General features: G+C 38.7%; 1 protein-coding gene across 2 annotated transcripts in view; it reads left to right on the forward strand.

Moving 5' to 3' along the window:
• sorl1 (sortilin-related receptor, L(DLR class) A repeats containing) overlaps positions 1 to 16,238 on the forward strand; it is a 195,923-nt gene that overhangs the window by 104,517 nt on the left and 75,168 nt on the right. For both annotated transcript variants that reach the window (XM_072593453.1, XM_072593454.1), the window contains exons 12-18: positions 2,573 to 2,661; positions 2,963 to 3,141; positions 5,707 to 5,893; positions 9,144 to 9,272; positions 9,499 to 9,584; positions 11,638 to 11,810; positions 14,972 to 15,103. In XM_072593453.1, coding sequence (XP_072449554.1) covers positions 2,573 to 2,661; positions 2,963 to 3,141; positions 5,707 to 5,893; positions 9,144 to 9,272; positions 9,499 to 9,584; positions 11,638 to 11,810; positions 14,972 to 15,103 — 975 coding nt within the window. The remainder of the gene's footprint in view (positions 1 to 2,572; positions 2,662 to 2,962; positions 3,142 to 5,706; positions 5,894 to 9,143; positions 9,273 to 9,498; positions 9,585 to 11,637; positions 11,811 to 14,971; positions 15,104 to 16,238) is intronic.

Raw genomic sequence — 16,238 nt, forward strand, 5'->3', positions numbered from 1 at the left:
AGCAGTCTTGTGTTTTGGATTATGACAGACTTTCACTGCATTTTAAAAAGACTTAATTAGTTGTACCTACCTTGAAACATCCTGAAGGCTTGAGGAAGCTATGGAAATAAAATTTTTTGCCTTTTGCTTTGGTAACTTCAAGCAACAATCTGATATTTTCCCTATACCTGGTGATTTTCTTTTCCTGTTCCAAACCCAGACATGAGAAAGATGATACTAAAATGCTAATTATCAGTTAGAGTATTGTTGCAAAGTTTACAGGCTACTTATTTTCCCACTCATCCAAACAAGTGATGCTGATTGAATCAATGGGTTGTTCCTTTTACCTTTATCATGTACAGCGTCCGTGGTCTTGGAATTCTCTGCTATGTCAAATGTTTGACAGAGAGTCTAAAAATACATGAGCTTCCATAAACCTATTATAGTAAACGTTAATGTGCTAGAACAAGGTGAGAGTCTTACACAAGAGCATAGGAACTAGGAGCAGGAGTTGGCCATCAGGCCCTTTTGAGCCCGCTCCGCCACTCTGTAAGATCATGGCTGATCTTTTTGTGGACTCAGCACCACTTACCCACCCTCTCATTGTATCTCTTAATTCTTTTATTGTTCAAAAGAAAATCAATCTTAGCTTTAAAAATGTCTACTGAAGTAGTGTCAAGGAATTCCATGGATTTACAATTTTCTGGGTTAAGAAGTTCCGTCTCAATTCAGTCCTAAATCTGCTCCTTCTAATCTTGAGGCTCTGCCCGCTTCTCCTAGCTTCACCTGCCAATGGAAACATCCTCTCTATGTTTCTGTAAGATCTCCCCACCTCCCCCATTCTTCTGAATTCCAATGAATTTAATCCCAGTCTACTCAGTCTCTCCTCATAAGCCAATGCCCTCGACTCCAGAATCAATTTCGTGAATCTCCTCTGCACTCCCTCCAGTGCTAGTACATCGTTTCTTAAGTAAGGAGACCAAAACTGCACACAGAATGCGAGGTGTGGCCTCACCAGCACCCTGTTTAGCTACAATATAGCCTCCCTGCTTTTAAACTCAACCCCTTTAGTAATTAAGGACAAAATTCTATTTGCCTTCCTAATTACTTGTTGTACCTGCAGATCAACCCTCTGTGATTCATGAACAAAGACACCCAGATCCCTCTGCATAGCAGCATGCTGCAACGTTTTACCATTCAAGTAATAATCCTTTTTACTGTTACTTCTACCAAAATGGATGACTTCACATTTATTAACATTGTATTCCATCTACCAGACCTTTGCCCACTCACTCAATGTATCTGTGTACCTCTGCAAAGTTTCACAGTCCTCTGCACACTTTGCCTGCACACTCATCTTAGGGTCATCGGCAAACTTTGACACACTACACATGGTCCACTACTCCAAATCTTCTGAATAAGTTAAGAATAATTGTGGTCCCAACATTGATCCCTGAGACATGCCACTAGTCACTGATTGACAGCCAGAATAGCACTCATTTATCCCCACTCTTTGCTTCCTGTTAGTCATCAATCCTCTATCTATGTTAATACTTTACATGTAACACAGCAGCCTGTTGTGTGGCATCTTGTTGAAGGCCTTTTGGAAATCTAAGTACTGGGTCCCCATTGTCCACCTTGTTCGTAATATCTTCATAGAATTCCAAAGAATTTGTTAAACCTTTCATGAACCCATGCTGTGTCTGCCCAATGGGACAATTTCTATTGAGATGCCTTGCTATTTCTTCCTTGACAATAGACTCCGGCATCTTCCCCAGTACAAAGGTTAAGCTAACTGGTCTGTAATTCTCATCTTCTGTCTACCTCCCTTTTTAAACAATGGTGTCACATTTGCTGTTTTCCAATCTGCTGGGACTACCCCAGAGTTCAGCAAATTTTGAGAAGCTACCACCAGTACACTTGCTATTTCTCCCACTATCTCTTTTAGTACCCTGAGATGCATTCCATCAGGGCCAAGAGACTTGTTATCCTTAGCTTCATTAGCTTGCCCAACACTACCTCTTCCATAATAATTATTGTTTCTAGGTCCTTACCTACCTTTGTCTCTTTGTCAATTACTGGCATGTTATTAGTGTCCTCCAGTGAAGATCGATACAAAATACCTGTTCAGTGCTTTGCTCATTTCATCATATCCCATTACTAAATGACCTTCTCATCCTCTGAAGGACCAATGTTTACTTAAGTCACTTTTTTTTCATTTTATTTTTGTAGACACTTTTGCTATGTGTCTTTATATTCTGTGCTTTTTTTTTCTATGTCCTATCTTTTCTTTATAGCTCTTTTTCTGTCTTTCTGTTGACCTTTTTGAAGTTTTTCCCTGAATAACAGATATTTTTCCTTCATTCCTGTGGGAAAGTTAGACTGGAACAGTTAATTCGTCTTCCTGATTCATTTTTGAAGTGAATGATTATAAAGCGGTGAATGTTTGGATTGTCCAACCAGTTGCCTGTATAAGGAGTGCCACTCAAACCCATTTGGAGAATGATCGGAAAAGAGCGTCCAGGTGAAACTGGGGGGAGAATGGCATTGTGAAGATGATTTGATTATGTTCTGTCTTTTGTTGTTTCTTCAGGCCCTTGAAGGTCCCCACTATTATTCTTGGGCTGACCATGGAGGAATCCTATTGGCAATCCCTCAGGGCTCCCCTACCACCCAGCTGAAGTGAGTAAACCAAAGACAGTGTATTTTTTTTAACTTTTAAGAAAATGACTAGTATTATCTCTTTGAAAATCTTTACTTTTGGTTACTTTTATAATTTTTTTTTATTCATCCCCTTCTTTTATTGTAGCGTTTCATTAAAGTTTTGGATTATATTGTATTTTTTGAAGCATTATTTTTGTATTTTCCAATATAGTATGAAATTAATGTATAGTAGAGATGTGTCAATGGGAAGATTATTTAGCTGTTTGTAAACAACCAAATGCAACATTGTTTTACTTATGCAATCTCTTTTAATGAAAAGGTACAGTACCAATGAGGGGGAGACGTGGAAGATTTTTAACTTCACTCAAAAGACTGTTGTTATATATGGATTACTTACTGAGCCTGGAGAGAAAAGCACTGTCTTCACAATCTTTGGGTCATATGCCCAGCAGTCCCACAGTTGGCTAATACTACAGATCAATACAACATTGGCATTGGGTAAGTTTGTGTTGATCTTTCACTACTTTTTAATGAAATTTCACTCTCTCCTCCTGTTTTCTCAACAGTTTGGAAAGGAGAGTACAGCTTTAAATATTTGCTAATCCCACATAAAGGATTTATCAAACGTCTCTAATGTCTGTTATTTTTATTAGTTGTTCTTTCAGAGACAATTACACAATCATATAATAGATATTTAAAGCAGTGAAGTATTCTGCATTTATCTTGATGTCCTTGAATGAAGGCGTTTATTGCTTTCTCATGATGGTTGTTCATCAGTGCTGTGCATGTGTTTTCAGGCATGAAGTGACTCTTTGTTCTGAATTATTGGAAGTGAAAAATATGTACAGTACAGGGTTACTGTTGCCATGACTAGCTGGGATTGACACTGTGGGTAGGAGCAACAATCAACAACTTTAGCATTGCCAAGATTTCACCAAATGCTAAAACAAATGTCACCGCTTCATTGTGACATCACTTACAATGACCCGAAGAGAGATGGGGCCAGCAGGAATAGAATTGCTGAAGAAACTAACAAAAATTGAAGAAAATCCAAACAAGGGTACTGTTTGTTACCTCCCCCATCAAGCAGTTCTTGAACATTGAATAAATATTGAAATTGTTGCCAGGAATGGAAGTCTTGAGTTATAAGGCGATCTAGATTAGATCAGATTAGATTAGATTACTTACAGTGCGGAAACAGGCCCTTCGGCCCAACAAGTCCACACCGACCCGCAACCCACCTGTACCCTTACATTTACCCCTTACCTAACACTACGGGCAATTTAGCATGGCCAATTCACCTGACCAGCACATCTTTGGAGTGTGGGAGGAAACCGGAGCACCCGGAGGAAACCCACGCAGACACGGGGAGAACGTGCAAACTCCACACAGTCAGTCGCCTGAGGCGGGAATTGAACCCGGGTCTCTGGCGCTGTGAGGCAGCAGTGCTAACCACTGTGCCACCGTGCCACCCACGGATGGGACTTTTTTTTACTGGAGGTAGGAGATTGAGGGGTGACCTTTATATAAGTTTATAAAATTGAGCGGTATAGATATGGTGAATGGCAGGTATCTTTTCCCGAGGATGGGGAAGTTCAATACTTTTTGAGGTGAGAGGAAAAAGGACTTTTGAAAAGCACAAGTAACTTTTTTACAGTGTTTCATGTGTGGAATGAACTTCTAGAGAAGGTGGTAGATACAAATACAGTTACAACATTTAAAAGAAATTTGGATAAATGCATGCAAAACAAATTATATTTCTGCTTTGTATTTTAATGATTTAAGTATTTCTTCTGTATCCATTTAAAAATAAAAGATCTGCTTTTTTTGAAGATTGCACTTCAAAACAGAAGTAAGGTGGCCAATTCCCTACCTATCTTTACATAGATAAACCTATTTCAGGGTGTTAGAATTGCTACAACACAGGGTAAAGCCCTTTGCTAATTTAAACCCAACACACCGAGAAGCTCACCTCGCACTGTAATCTGTTAAATTTTGAGAGGCAAAGAACTATCCCAGAGGATACTATTTATAGTAAATTAACAATTTTATTTCTTAACAACTATTTACAACTCCTTTCTCTTCAACCTATTTTTACCTTCCCACTCTACAATTCTCGTCCGATTTAAAAACCCCGATTAAGATTTACAAAATAAATTCACATTTCAAAACCAGCCAGCTGTCAAATCTTCTTTTTTGTATCTTTATCTGTAGATTTTCCTCTGTTGTCTTTTCTTCAGTAATCTGTTTCTCAGGTCTTTCATATGAACCTTTCAGAGAGCTATTTGCCAGAAGTCTATACTTATTGTTTTCTTGGCAGTTCTCCCTCCAACTGTTCAAAATGCCCGATTATATGAGCCGAAACATCAGATCATTTCATTTCTTTGCTGTTGTTAAAATACTAAATGCAAATTTGATTAGATTTTGGTATCTGGGGCATAATTTAAACTGGTTGAATTTGAATTTGTTTTTGTATCATGACAACATGGCTCCAGCTGTTTGTTTCACCTACTGTTACATTTTAAAATCTTTCAGAACACTTTGTGCCAACCAGAAATTTCAACTCCCTTAAAAAGACAGTACACATCTACAACTTCATAACATGGTCTACCCTTTAATCTTTTAATTAATGTTTATTTGCTGACAGGTCCTTGAATAGGAGAAATTGTGAGGTTGTGAATTTAATTCACATATTCACTCACTCTGCTCTCAACAAGGATCATGAAATCCTGCAATATAAATCTCTTTCCACATTTTTTTTATTATTCTTACAAAATAGCCTGTATGTGAGGAGCTGTCGTGCATCCATACAGGAAGAGGCTGACTACCAGTTCACATTTATCTACTTTATCTAAAATTGCCTGTCTTGTACTCTCCATTGGGGATCAGTATACTCCACAGATAATGTATCAATGCAGTCTAGTAACAAAGCCTGTGATCAATTCATTGCCACAGAATTGTGTATCTAGAGGGCTGTTCACAATTGCGAATCAACTGAAGTACAATACATTTGAAGTTTTTAAAATAAAAAGTAAGTTCTCTCTTTACCTCTCCCGTTTTAAGGAGTACCTTGTTCTGAGACTGATTACAAACTGTGGTCTCCCTCTGATGAGCACGGCAATGAATGTTTACTTGGTCGGAAAGTTGTCTACAAACGAAGAACTCCACATGCTACTTGCTTTAATGGTGAAGACTTTGACAGGCCAATTACAGTCAGCAACTGCTCCTGTACAAGAGAAGACTATGAATGGTAAACTAATTAAATCAAGTTTTCTCTTTTTTTTGAAAAAAGATAGCCATGACTAGTGATGAGCTTTGTAACTACATCAGACTGCAGATGTAGTAGTCCGTACCGTTTATCTAGGTTACCAACATCATTTATATTTATCGATTCATCCATGACAATTTTACCTTATTCTCTGAGTACCTGAGCATTTGTTTACTTGATTTAATCATTTATGTTGTGAATGAATCATGAACTTTTCCTTAAGCCTGTTCTTGTAGAGGTTTAATGCAAGTCTCTGATATATAATGCATATGAAATGAATCTCCTAGCTGAGGAAGGGAGACTGCCTAATTGTGACTTTTGCTAGTCTTGACGTAGGTTGCTTCCTGAAAAGAACTAATTTAACTTTTATATTTTAAATGTTATGGCAAAAGTCCTGTTGGCAGGGCGCATTATTTGAATGTGTTATGTATCAGAATGCATCAAATGCTCTTTCAGGATACATATGGGTTTATTAGTAGTGGTTTAAACATCCCTGATAACTATCAAGAAATTCTATTTACTTGAATCTAGATTACTCATAGTAATAGATCATCCTTGCCTGACGATAGTTACTAGGAGAAAGTAAGGGCTGCAGATGCTGGAGGGCCAGAGTCTAAACGTGTGACACTGGAAAAGCACAGCAGTCAGGCAGCATCTGAGGAGCAGGAGAGTCAATGTTTCAAGCATAAGCCCTTCATCATGATGTGGAGGAGGAAGGGGGCTGAGAACTAAATAGGGGGAAGGGCCTGGAGTGAAGATAGCTGGGAAGGCAATAGGTAGATGCAGATGGGGAATAATAGTGATAGGTTGGTGAGGAAGGTGAAGTGGACAGGTGGGAAGGAAGATGGACAGGTAGGACAGGTGAAGAGGGCAGTGCCAAGTTGGAGGTTTGGATCTGGGATGAGGTCAGGGGAGGGAAGATTTGAAAACTAGTGAAGTCAATGTTGATGCCGTGTGGTTGACGGTCCCAAGGTGGAAGATGAGATGTTCTTTGCCCAATTGTCAGGTGGCTTGGATTCGATGGTGGAGGATGCCCAGGACCTGGGGGAGTGGGAGGGGGGAGTGGAAGTGGTCGGCCACAGGGTAGTGAGGACAGTGGCACCAGCCACATGAAAGCTCCAGGTTTGATCTCTGGTTTATGTTGATGGAGCTGATCTCAGCAGGTGATGGCAAGGGTGTTGCAGATGGTCAGGGCCAGAAATTAGGTTTGATTTCTTGTGGGGTTATCACTGACCTACTAGAATTCTGTACGCGTGGTCATTGAGGCTATGACAGAGTTGGATTTGGCAATAATGTCCACCACATGACTGGGGAGGTATGCTGATGTTTGCTGTTTAGGGTATGTGAAAAAAAATTGGTTTTTAGGTGAAACACAAAGGTAGTCATTTTCTGCAGAACTGTATCTGGTGTGCGGTTGGCTTCTATCAATAAAGCATAGGGAAATATAGGCAGGAAGATAATTTAATGAGGTGCTCATTTTGGATTTTATCAAACTTTGTTTTATCTTCAAATGCCTAATTGCATATTAGTACAAATATGACAAAAGTTGCTGACCATCAGCACTGAAAATTAATAGTGTGTTGCCAAGAAAGTTTATGAAACCAGATACTTGTTGACCTTGAAATGACTGGGGGATGTTGAACTCGCTATATAATTGGGAGCAGCAGTCGGCCATTTGGCCCATTGCACCAACTCTGTCATTTGATAAGATCCTGGCTGATCTGATTTGTGCCCTTCTATTCCACTTTCCTGCCTATATGCTTGGCTCCTTGTTCATTGTGAATCTATCTGCCTTTGCCTCAAAAGTATTTAGTGACCCAGCATCCATTGACTCTGAAAGAAAATCCACTGTAAATGGTAAATTCCCAATTTTTAACTTGTGCTTCCTAGTTCTAGTGTCTCCCACAATCTCCCAGCATTTACCCTGTCGAGACCTTTTCAAGGTCTGGTTTCAAGATCACCTCTCATACTAACATTGGTATGGGCCCAACCAATCCAACTCTTACTCCTAAAATAATCCTATAATTCTAGGAATCATGTGAATGAACATTCTCGTGAACTGTTTCTAATGTAGCTATTTTCTCCTTTTAAATAAGGAGACCAAAACTGTACACTGTAAGCTCTAGAGGTGTTCTCACCAATACTTTGGAAAACTGCAACAAAGCATCATTTACTCTCCTATTCCATTCCCTTTGCAGCAAGCACCAACATTCCATTTTCCTTCCTAATAACGTGCTGCAGCATACTAACTTAGTCTGATATTCTGGACAAGGATACCAAAATCCACGTGCACCAAATTGATAAGTTTCTTTTTATCTATATTGGCTTATTATTTCTTCTAAGAACTCTCTAATAAACAAGTCAAAAACAACTTCTCTTTATCACACCCATGTTGACTCTGCCTGTCTGAAGTGAGATTTGTGTGCCCTGCCTTAATATTCCTAATGATCACTTCCAGTAATTTTTTTAGGACAGATGTTAAATTAATTAAAGGTGAGTGTAGCACAACAAATTAGATAATCATAAAATTATTCACTTGTACATTCTATGTTAAAATGGAAACTGGAACTAGTTTTCTGCATATGCCAAGTAGTGTAGACATTTGAAATTCACTTTCTCTTTTTAAAGAACAATGTGAATATAATCATCAAATAGGGGTTTCGGCAGTTTAGTTTTATTTTGTTGTGTGAAGGTATGGAAGGATAGACAACGGAGGTAAGTAAATGGAATTGAGGTACAAATCATCACTATCTAATTGAGGGCAGTCTCTCAGGAATTAAATTACTTCCCATTACTTTTAAATTGAGTAAATCATCCTCTGTTTATGAAGTAATTATTCTACTGCAGACCTATAAGAAAGTAGTTTGTTTTAAATAAGTATTTGTATACGTATTTGTTTATATAAGAACACCATTTGGATAGCTTTTATTTAATTGTAGGATGTAGTGCCTGTTTAGTATTGAGGAAAAGCAAAGTGAAATCAGTAGCGGTGAGTATATCTGGGATTTGGAATTTAATTTTTGTGCAAAACGTGAGAGCTAGTGTTTAGTCAAATTTATACATAATTTTTGTCTGAAAGCCAAGTGTTTCTACATGGCCTTTTGACTATTTTACAACCAATCCCATATTTATAGCTTTTCTTGCCTGCCTTACTATTTCCATATGATAATTTGTTAAATATGCGTTTGAATTTCCTGTGAATTAATGTGTTTTAATGCTTATTTCCTTTTAGTGACTTTGGTTTCAAGCTGAGTGAGGACTTTTCATCGGAGGTCTGCACCCCTGATCCAGAATTCACGGGCAATATGTATGCACCCCCTGTGTCCTGCCCCATTGGCTCCACATACAAGCGAACAAAAGGGTAAATGTTCAGTCACTAGTTTTCCTTTGACAAGTTACGTATTGTAACCTAAGGGCATCCTAAAGTACTTTGCACCTAATGAACTAGTTTTTAAAGCCTTGTTCCTATTATAATTCAAGCCTTGACTGAAGATTAGTTTATTTTGGATTTAATGGGTTTTGGAAATGCCTTGTGGTTTAATGTTAGTCAAAATGTGAAAAGATGTGTATCTTTATTGTTTCTCCAGTTACCGAAAGATTTCAGGTGATACCTGTAGTGGAGGTGATGTTGAGGCTCGTTTGGAGGGTGAAGTGCTGCCCTGTCCTGTGGGAGGTAACCATTCACTTTTGTTCCTAGAATTTTAAAAAAAGTTTTATAGTACGTAATAACCTGGTGCAGCAATAATAGAGCTGGTTAAATTGGCTTTGGATGGAATGTGTTCAGTGGCTGTTTACTCTTATTATGTCATCAAAATGTCACTTGTTCATATGTAACTTTTACTTTGCCACATAAAAGTAATTGTTATATCCGGGAGATAAAGCAACTAGCTAAGGTTGGATTTTGTGGGAGGAGGAAAGTGATTATGGAGCAGTTTAAATATTTGGATTATGCTTTAATTTCTCGATTGAAAGGAGAAAGTGAGGACTGCAGATACTGGTGATTAGAGTGGAGAGTGTAGTGCTGGAAAAGCACAGCAGGTCAGGCAGCATCCGAGGAGCAGGAGAATCAATGTTTCAGGCATAAGCCCTTCATCAGGAAGCCCATTTCTGTTGAAGGGCTTCTGTCCTTCTCCTGCTCCTCAGATGCTGTCTTTTCTTGATTGAAAGTTGGAGGGTGAGATGCATGAGATGTTACCTGTAGACAATGGGTAATAATCCTGCACTTCTACGTGGTGAAGTATGAGGCAGAATTGCAGCATGACCAACAATGGAACGTCACCTTTATGGCCAGCTTTCCATGGAAGAGCAGAAACTATTTACAAGACAAAATTGACAGACACTTCCTCCAGTTGTTCAGGAGTCTGCAAATGCCCCAACATAAATATTAAGAGAAAAAAAATTATGGTTTGAAGGTCACATAGTAACAGTTAGCAAGATTTGTGTCATTACATGAGGGGAGGGTAGTGCTCTTACTGTTGTCATCATAAATAACTGGATCTCCACAGAGTCTTGTAAATGTAGTTGAAAGGGAAAGCTTACCTATTCTTCTGAGAGTACTGTCAGTGAGCAGAAATTAAATGGCCAATGTAAAAACAACAGCAACTTACATTTGTGTAGCACCTTTCAGTGCAGTATAATATTCTAGGCTACTTCACAGGAGTGTTATTTAAAATAATTAAAATCCAACTGCATAAAAAGATATTAGGGCAGGAGAGCAAAACCATGGTCAAAGGGTGGGCATTTAAAGGGTACGTTAGAGGAAAATAATGAGGTCAAGAGCCACAGAGTTTTATGGGGGAATTCCAGAGCTTGTGGTCAAGGTAACAAAAAGGATGGTTACCACCACGAGCCAGCTTAAAATCAGGAGTATCCATAAGAAGCTAGGGTTGGACTAGCACAAAGTGCTGGAGTAATTTACCAAGACAGGGGAGGGTTGGACCATGATGGGCTTTTAAAATCAGAGTGAGAATTTCAAAATCCATGTGTTGCTAGCTGGCAATCGTGAAGGTCAGCAAGCACAGGAGTAATGTGTGATTGGGACTTGGTACACTTCAGAAAACAGGTAGCAGAATTTTGTTTAACCTCAATTTTTTGTAGTGTGAAGATGGGAGACCAGTAAGGGAAGCATTCAAACAATGATGGCTAGAGCTAATAAAGATATGGGTGAACACTTTAGCAGTAGATGAGCTGACTCAATAGTTGAATTGGACAATTTACGGGAATGGATTAGGCAGTCTTAATGGATAAGTGATCAGAAACTCATGACACCAGTGTGGTCAGGACAAATAAAGTTGATAGCTTGGGCAGTTGGTGGTGGGGCTGAAGCTAGTGTCCATGTTTAGTTGGATAAAATTTCTGCTTCTGCATCATTAGATGTCAAACTAATGCAGGGTGATAGTTTGGTATAGTGGAAGGATCAGGTGAGGGAGAGCTGAGCATTGCTATCAGTGTACCTGAAGAGCCTGTTATTTTGAAATAATGTAGCTGAGGGGCAGCATGTAGATGAGAATTTGGGAGGGTCCAAGGAGAGGCCATTTACAGGGGCATAAAAGGAGGCAAACCAAAACAGCAGGAAGCGAAGTGTTTGCATGCGGGAATGAATACAAGTTACAAAGGTAATATCCTTAACGAAGCTTTTTTATAATTGTTTATTATTGGAGAGTTTATATTCTCTCTCTTTGCATCATCTAAATAGTTAAGGCATTAACATTTGTTTTTGATTGCAGAGGAAAATGAGTTCCTACTTTATGCTCTAAGGAGCTCTATTCATCGCTATGATCTTTCCAAGGGCACAGATGAGGTACTACCACTTCAGGGTCTGCGAGGCACTGTATCTTTGGATTTTGATTATGAAAACAACTGCATATATTGGGCAGATATTTCACAGGATGTTATCCAGGTGAGCACCTAGTCTTGAGGTGAGAGTATAACAGTATGTAAAGTTTTAGGACTTTTTGAAATGTGAGTTTCTCTATTAAGGCTAGCATTTATTGTCCATTCTTAATTCTCCCTGAAGATGGTGTAAAGCAAGTTTCATGAACTGCTGCAGACCACATGGTAATAGTTCTTGGATTTTGACCCAGTGACCACAGATGAATGGTGCTGGGTCCAAGTTGGGATTGTCCATGATTTGGAGGGGAGCTTGCAAGTTCCGATGATTCCATACATCTGTTCCATTTGTCTGGAAAGGATTTCAAGTTTGGAAAGTGTTGGTGAAGAGCCTTGGGAGTGGCTGTCGTGCATTTTGTGTGTGGTGCATGCTAATTTATTTTAATGCAGCAAGTAAATTATATTTTAATGATGATTTGGAGATGCTGGTATTCGACTGGGGTATACAAAGTTAACAATCACACAACCGCAGGTGATAGTCCAACAGATTTATTTGGAAGCATTGCTAGTGCTTTTGTGATTTTTAATATTTTAATGTAATATTTTCCAACTGATGCCCTCTTTTTTTTTGTAAGCTAGTTTTTTTTTCCATGGACTGAGAGTGCTGTTGGCAAAGCACTTTATTGCTCGTCCACATTGTCTTTGAGAGTGAGTTGGCAGCTTGATTTGCTGCAGTGCATGTGGTAAAGTACTATCTGGAGTGGTTTGCAGAGGGTACTAAGAGTTCACCACATTACTGTGGATCTGTAGTCCCGTGGTCAGACCAGATGAGGGTAGCAGATTTCTTTCCCTGAAAAACGTTACATAAATGTAAGGAATGTTGGATCAGCCATGACTTATTGAATGGTGAGTGCACTTGAGAGGCTGAATGGCCTACTTCTGTTCCTATAACTTGTGGTTTTATTAGTGAACTAATTGGGTTTTTCACATTGGCGGGATGGCATCTGCTTTGTTTATTAAGAGACTAACTTTTTATGTCAAAAATTTATTGAAACTATTTGAATTTAAATTTCCCAGCTACTTGGTAGGATTTGAACTCATTTCTCCAGAGTGTTAGTCTGGGCTTACTAGTTCAGTAATAGCACCACTGTGCTATCATACACTGAAATTTTATCTTTTATCCTGTTAATGATCACTTGTTAGATGTCTCGCATAGATTTTGAGGGAGTTTGGAGAAACATTTGGGCAGTTATTTATTTTGATTGTGAATGTTGCATACATTGACTCATTTTGAATACTTTAATAAATATCATGCATGTTCATGTTAGATAATTTCCAATGTTACAAAAATGGTCCTTTGCAGGTTTAAATAAATTAGACAAGGAATTTTTTTTCCCATTAGTTTTTGGTACAGGATTAGGGAGTACAGATTTAGATTTTGGGCAAGGGAAGTGTGAGGAAGATATTTTTCACAGTGAGTGATAATTACTGGAACTTGCTGCTGACCAAGGTAGTGAAAGTGAAAGCAGTCAGTAATTTCCAACAGAAATTGTGCATTTTAAAGAAATGATCCCTGGAGTTTAAGTTTGATTGTGGAAGTGGGACTAACAGGATTGTTCCTTTTTGGGGCTAGCACAAACTTGTTCAGCTGAATGGCTTCCTCCTGTGGCCTAAAAGATTCCTCTGCTTGACATTTAGTGCATGAGTGTGGAGAAGGGCAATAACTCCCCAACCCTACCTGCTTGAAAGCTTAACCGATCAAACACCAAATAAAGACTTACATTGCTGTCCAGTAACCTTCTCGTCCGCGCGAGTCATACCCCCCAGGAGGCTGCTGGCCAGTCAACTTCTCTAACATGCCAGGCACGTCATCCTGATTTCCCTGTTGGTTTTTTTCTTTCACCTGCCACGCGGTCCAGTCTTCTGGCCTGTGGGGAGTCGAATCCTTTAGCTGGCTGTCAATTGCTCATTTACAGACCTCCGGTTGAGAAGGTTTGCTCATGGACTTGCTTGTCCAGGACTTAGTTGCTGAGGAAAAGTAGGGGTCAAGAAACTCTTAGGTCAATTTGTATACTTATTTGCCCTTCTCGTGACCTCTAGCAAAGAGAAAATCACGAACAAAGCCCTGACTCTTAACAGCGCTATTTGAATCATGTTAACCCTAGATTTTCAGTAACCGGCTTTAATTCTTTCCTTAATATTGTCAAGAACGTTGCATCAATAATAGTTTTGTTAAGAGGCAAGACCTTTAACTCCCTCATGAGTGAAATAAGGTTGACTGTGTAAACTTTCATTTTATAGTACTTCATATGCTACAGGTAGTAAAGTTTTCTGCTATAAAACTTTATTGAACTACTCTACATGCCTAATAACAAGATGTGAAAGGTCCCTTGTTCTTTGAGACCACAAGATCTGTAGTTATTGCATTGTTGTGTCAACACATGCATAGCTAGTCATCAGTTTTGTAGCAGCACTGAGGAAATACAGTTGTGTTGATCTGAGAATGGAGGAGGATCCTGTGCTATCGAGGTAGAGAGGTACACCCAGAGGAATGGGGAAAACAAGAAAGGGAGGAAAAAAAGCACAATTGGATGAACAGAAATTCATATAGAATTTTGTTGACACGTTAACTGCATTGGTAGCTAATGTTTTGTTACCTTAGTTGGGCATATGGAATCTGATCACATCTGGACTACAGTTAGCTGAACTCCAGCCACTGCTTGCGTTTTAAGAGATTGATGCTGGTCATATTTGAAATGCTAATCCCTATTCAAATTATAGAGCATGCACAGTTTAACGTCAAGCTTAAACTGGTTTTGAACTACAGATATCGTGACTATTGCCTTGAATTTTGAAACCCCAGTATCACCCGGAAATGGAATTGAATATTTTAGAGTTTGTTTTGAGATGTATGGCACCGCAAATTTTTCTTTTTCCCTTTTGTTAGATGGAAAATTTGAATTGCAACTTTTCATTTAACTTGTCTTTCAAGTTCTGCTCTCTGGATCTAATGAATATAATAATCCAGACTTTCTCTTACTTGTGGGTACCAAGGCATAAGTTTAATCTCTGCATTAATAATATAGTTTCACATAGGATTTACATTTTTAAGATTTGTTACTGATGTGCAAAAGGGATTGAAAGCTTTTTTATGGTAATCCAGTGATGCTTTGTTATATTGTAGTTCTCAACTTGTTGAGGTACCTAATCACATTTTTCTTCTCTAAACAGCGTTTGTGCTTAAATGGAAACACAAGCCAGGATATAATAATCAAAGATGATCTACAAACTGTGGAAGCATTGGCCTTTGATCCCATCAGCAAACTTCTTTACTGGATAGATGCAGGAGCTAAGAAACTCGAGGCAAGTAATATGTAGTTTAATTTCACTGTTTATTGCCAATGTCCCACTCAAGCATTGGTTAGAAGCTGAGCAAGGCTCATCCCTATAAGGCAAAGTGATTGAATGGAACCTGTTCTTGGCCTATAACTTAACATCTCAATAACAGGACCCAAAGTGTCAATGGTAGCAACGTGGCATTGTATTAATCCACTAAGCCATTGCAAGTGATATGAGTTAATGTAATGTGAATGAAAGGGCTGGGTAAAATTACTTTACAGCATAATTTATAGTATGCCAGCAAATAGTATAATTAATGCTAGATTAATTCTCATTTCCGTAATGGATTAAGATCTGCGATTGTTAGGTGTTTGCCAAGCTGGTGGGTTGTCATGCAGACGTTTTGTCACCATGCTAGGTAATGTTATCAGTATGACTTCTGTGAAGCCATTAAGGTGCACTTGAAATAAGGTCAATATAGTCTTTATCGTCCAAAATGTTATATGTAAACAAGTAATTTTGTGAAATTGTTTGTCATTAAATTGACTGCAATTTATTTGAAAGCTGAAGTTTAGCCTTTTTTAATTTGCTTGCTGAGCGAGTTGTGAAAACCGTGCATTAAATCAGTCCGAGGAGCGAGTGTGGAGGTGGTGACATAGTGGTTGTGTCACTGGAATGTTAGCCTGTAAACTGAGAATAAAGTTCTGAGGACACTGGTTCGAGTCCCACCGTAGCAGATGGTGAAATTTGAATTCAAGAAGAATCTGTATGTCAAAAATATTACCGTACTGGTGACCAGGGTTTGGCAGCTGATTTGTTATAAAACCTATGTGGTTCACTAAGGTCGTTTAGGGGAGGAAATCTGCTATTTTTACTGATCTATGCAAGATTCTAGACCTCCTAGCAATGAGGTTGATTCTTACCTGTTGCCTGGGTAATTCGAGATAAGCCATAAAAGCTGACTTAGCCACCTTGCCCATATTCCATGAATGGATATAAATGATTGAATATTGCTAGTATGTGAAGAAAAATTAGAATGAACTACCACATGGTTTAGAAACTGAAATGAGATATAACTGACTTTTTCTTAAACATAAAAAACCTTTTGTTCCTCTTTCTGATCTGAAGTTTGAGATTTTATGGTGAATTACAGTTTCTT

The sequence above is a fragment of the Chiloscyllium punctatum genome, chromosome 23 (assembly GCF_047496795.1).
Source record: "Chiloscyllium punctatum isolate Juve2018m chromosome 23, sChiPun1.3, whole genome shotgun sequence".
In the NCBI taxonomy this organism is placed as follows: Eukaryota; Metazoa; Chordata; class Chondrichthyes; order Orectolobiformes; family Hemiscylliidae; genus Chiloscyllium; species Chiloscyllium punctatum.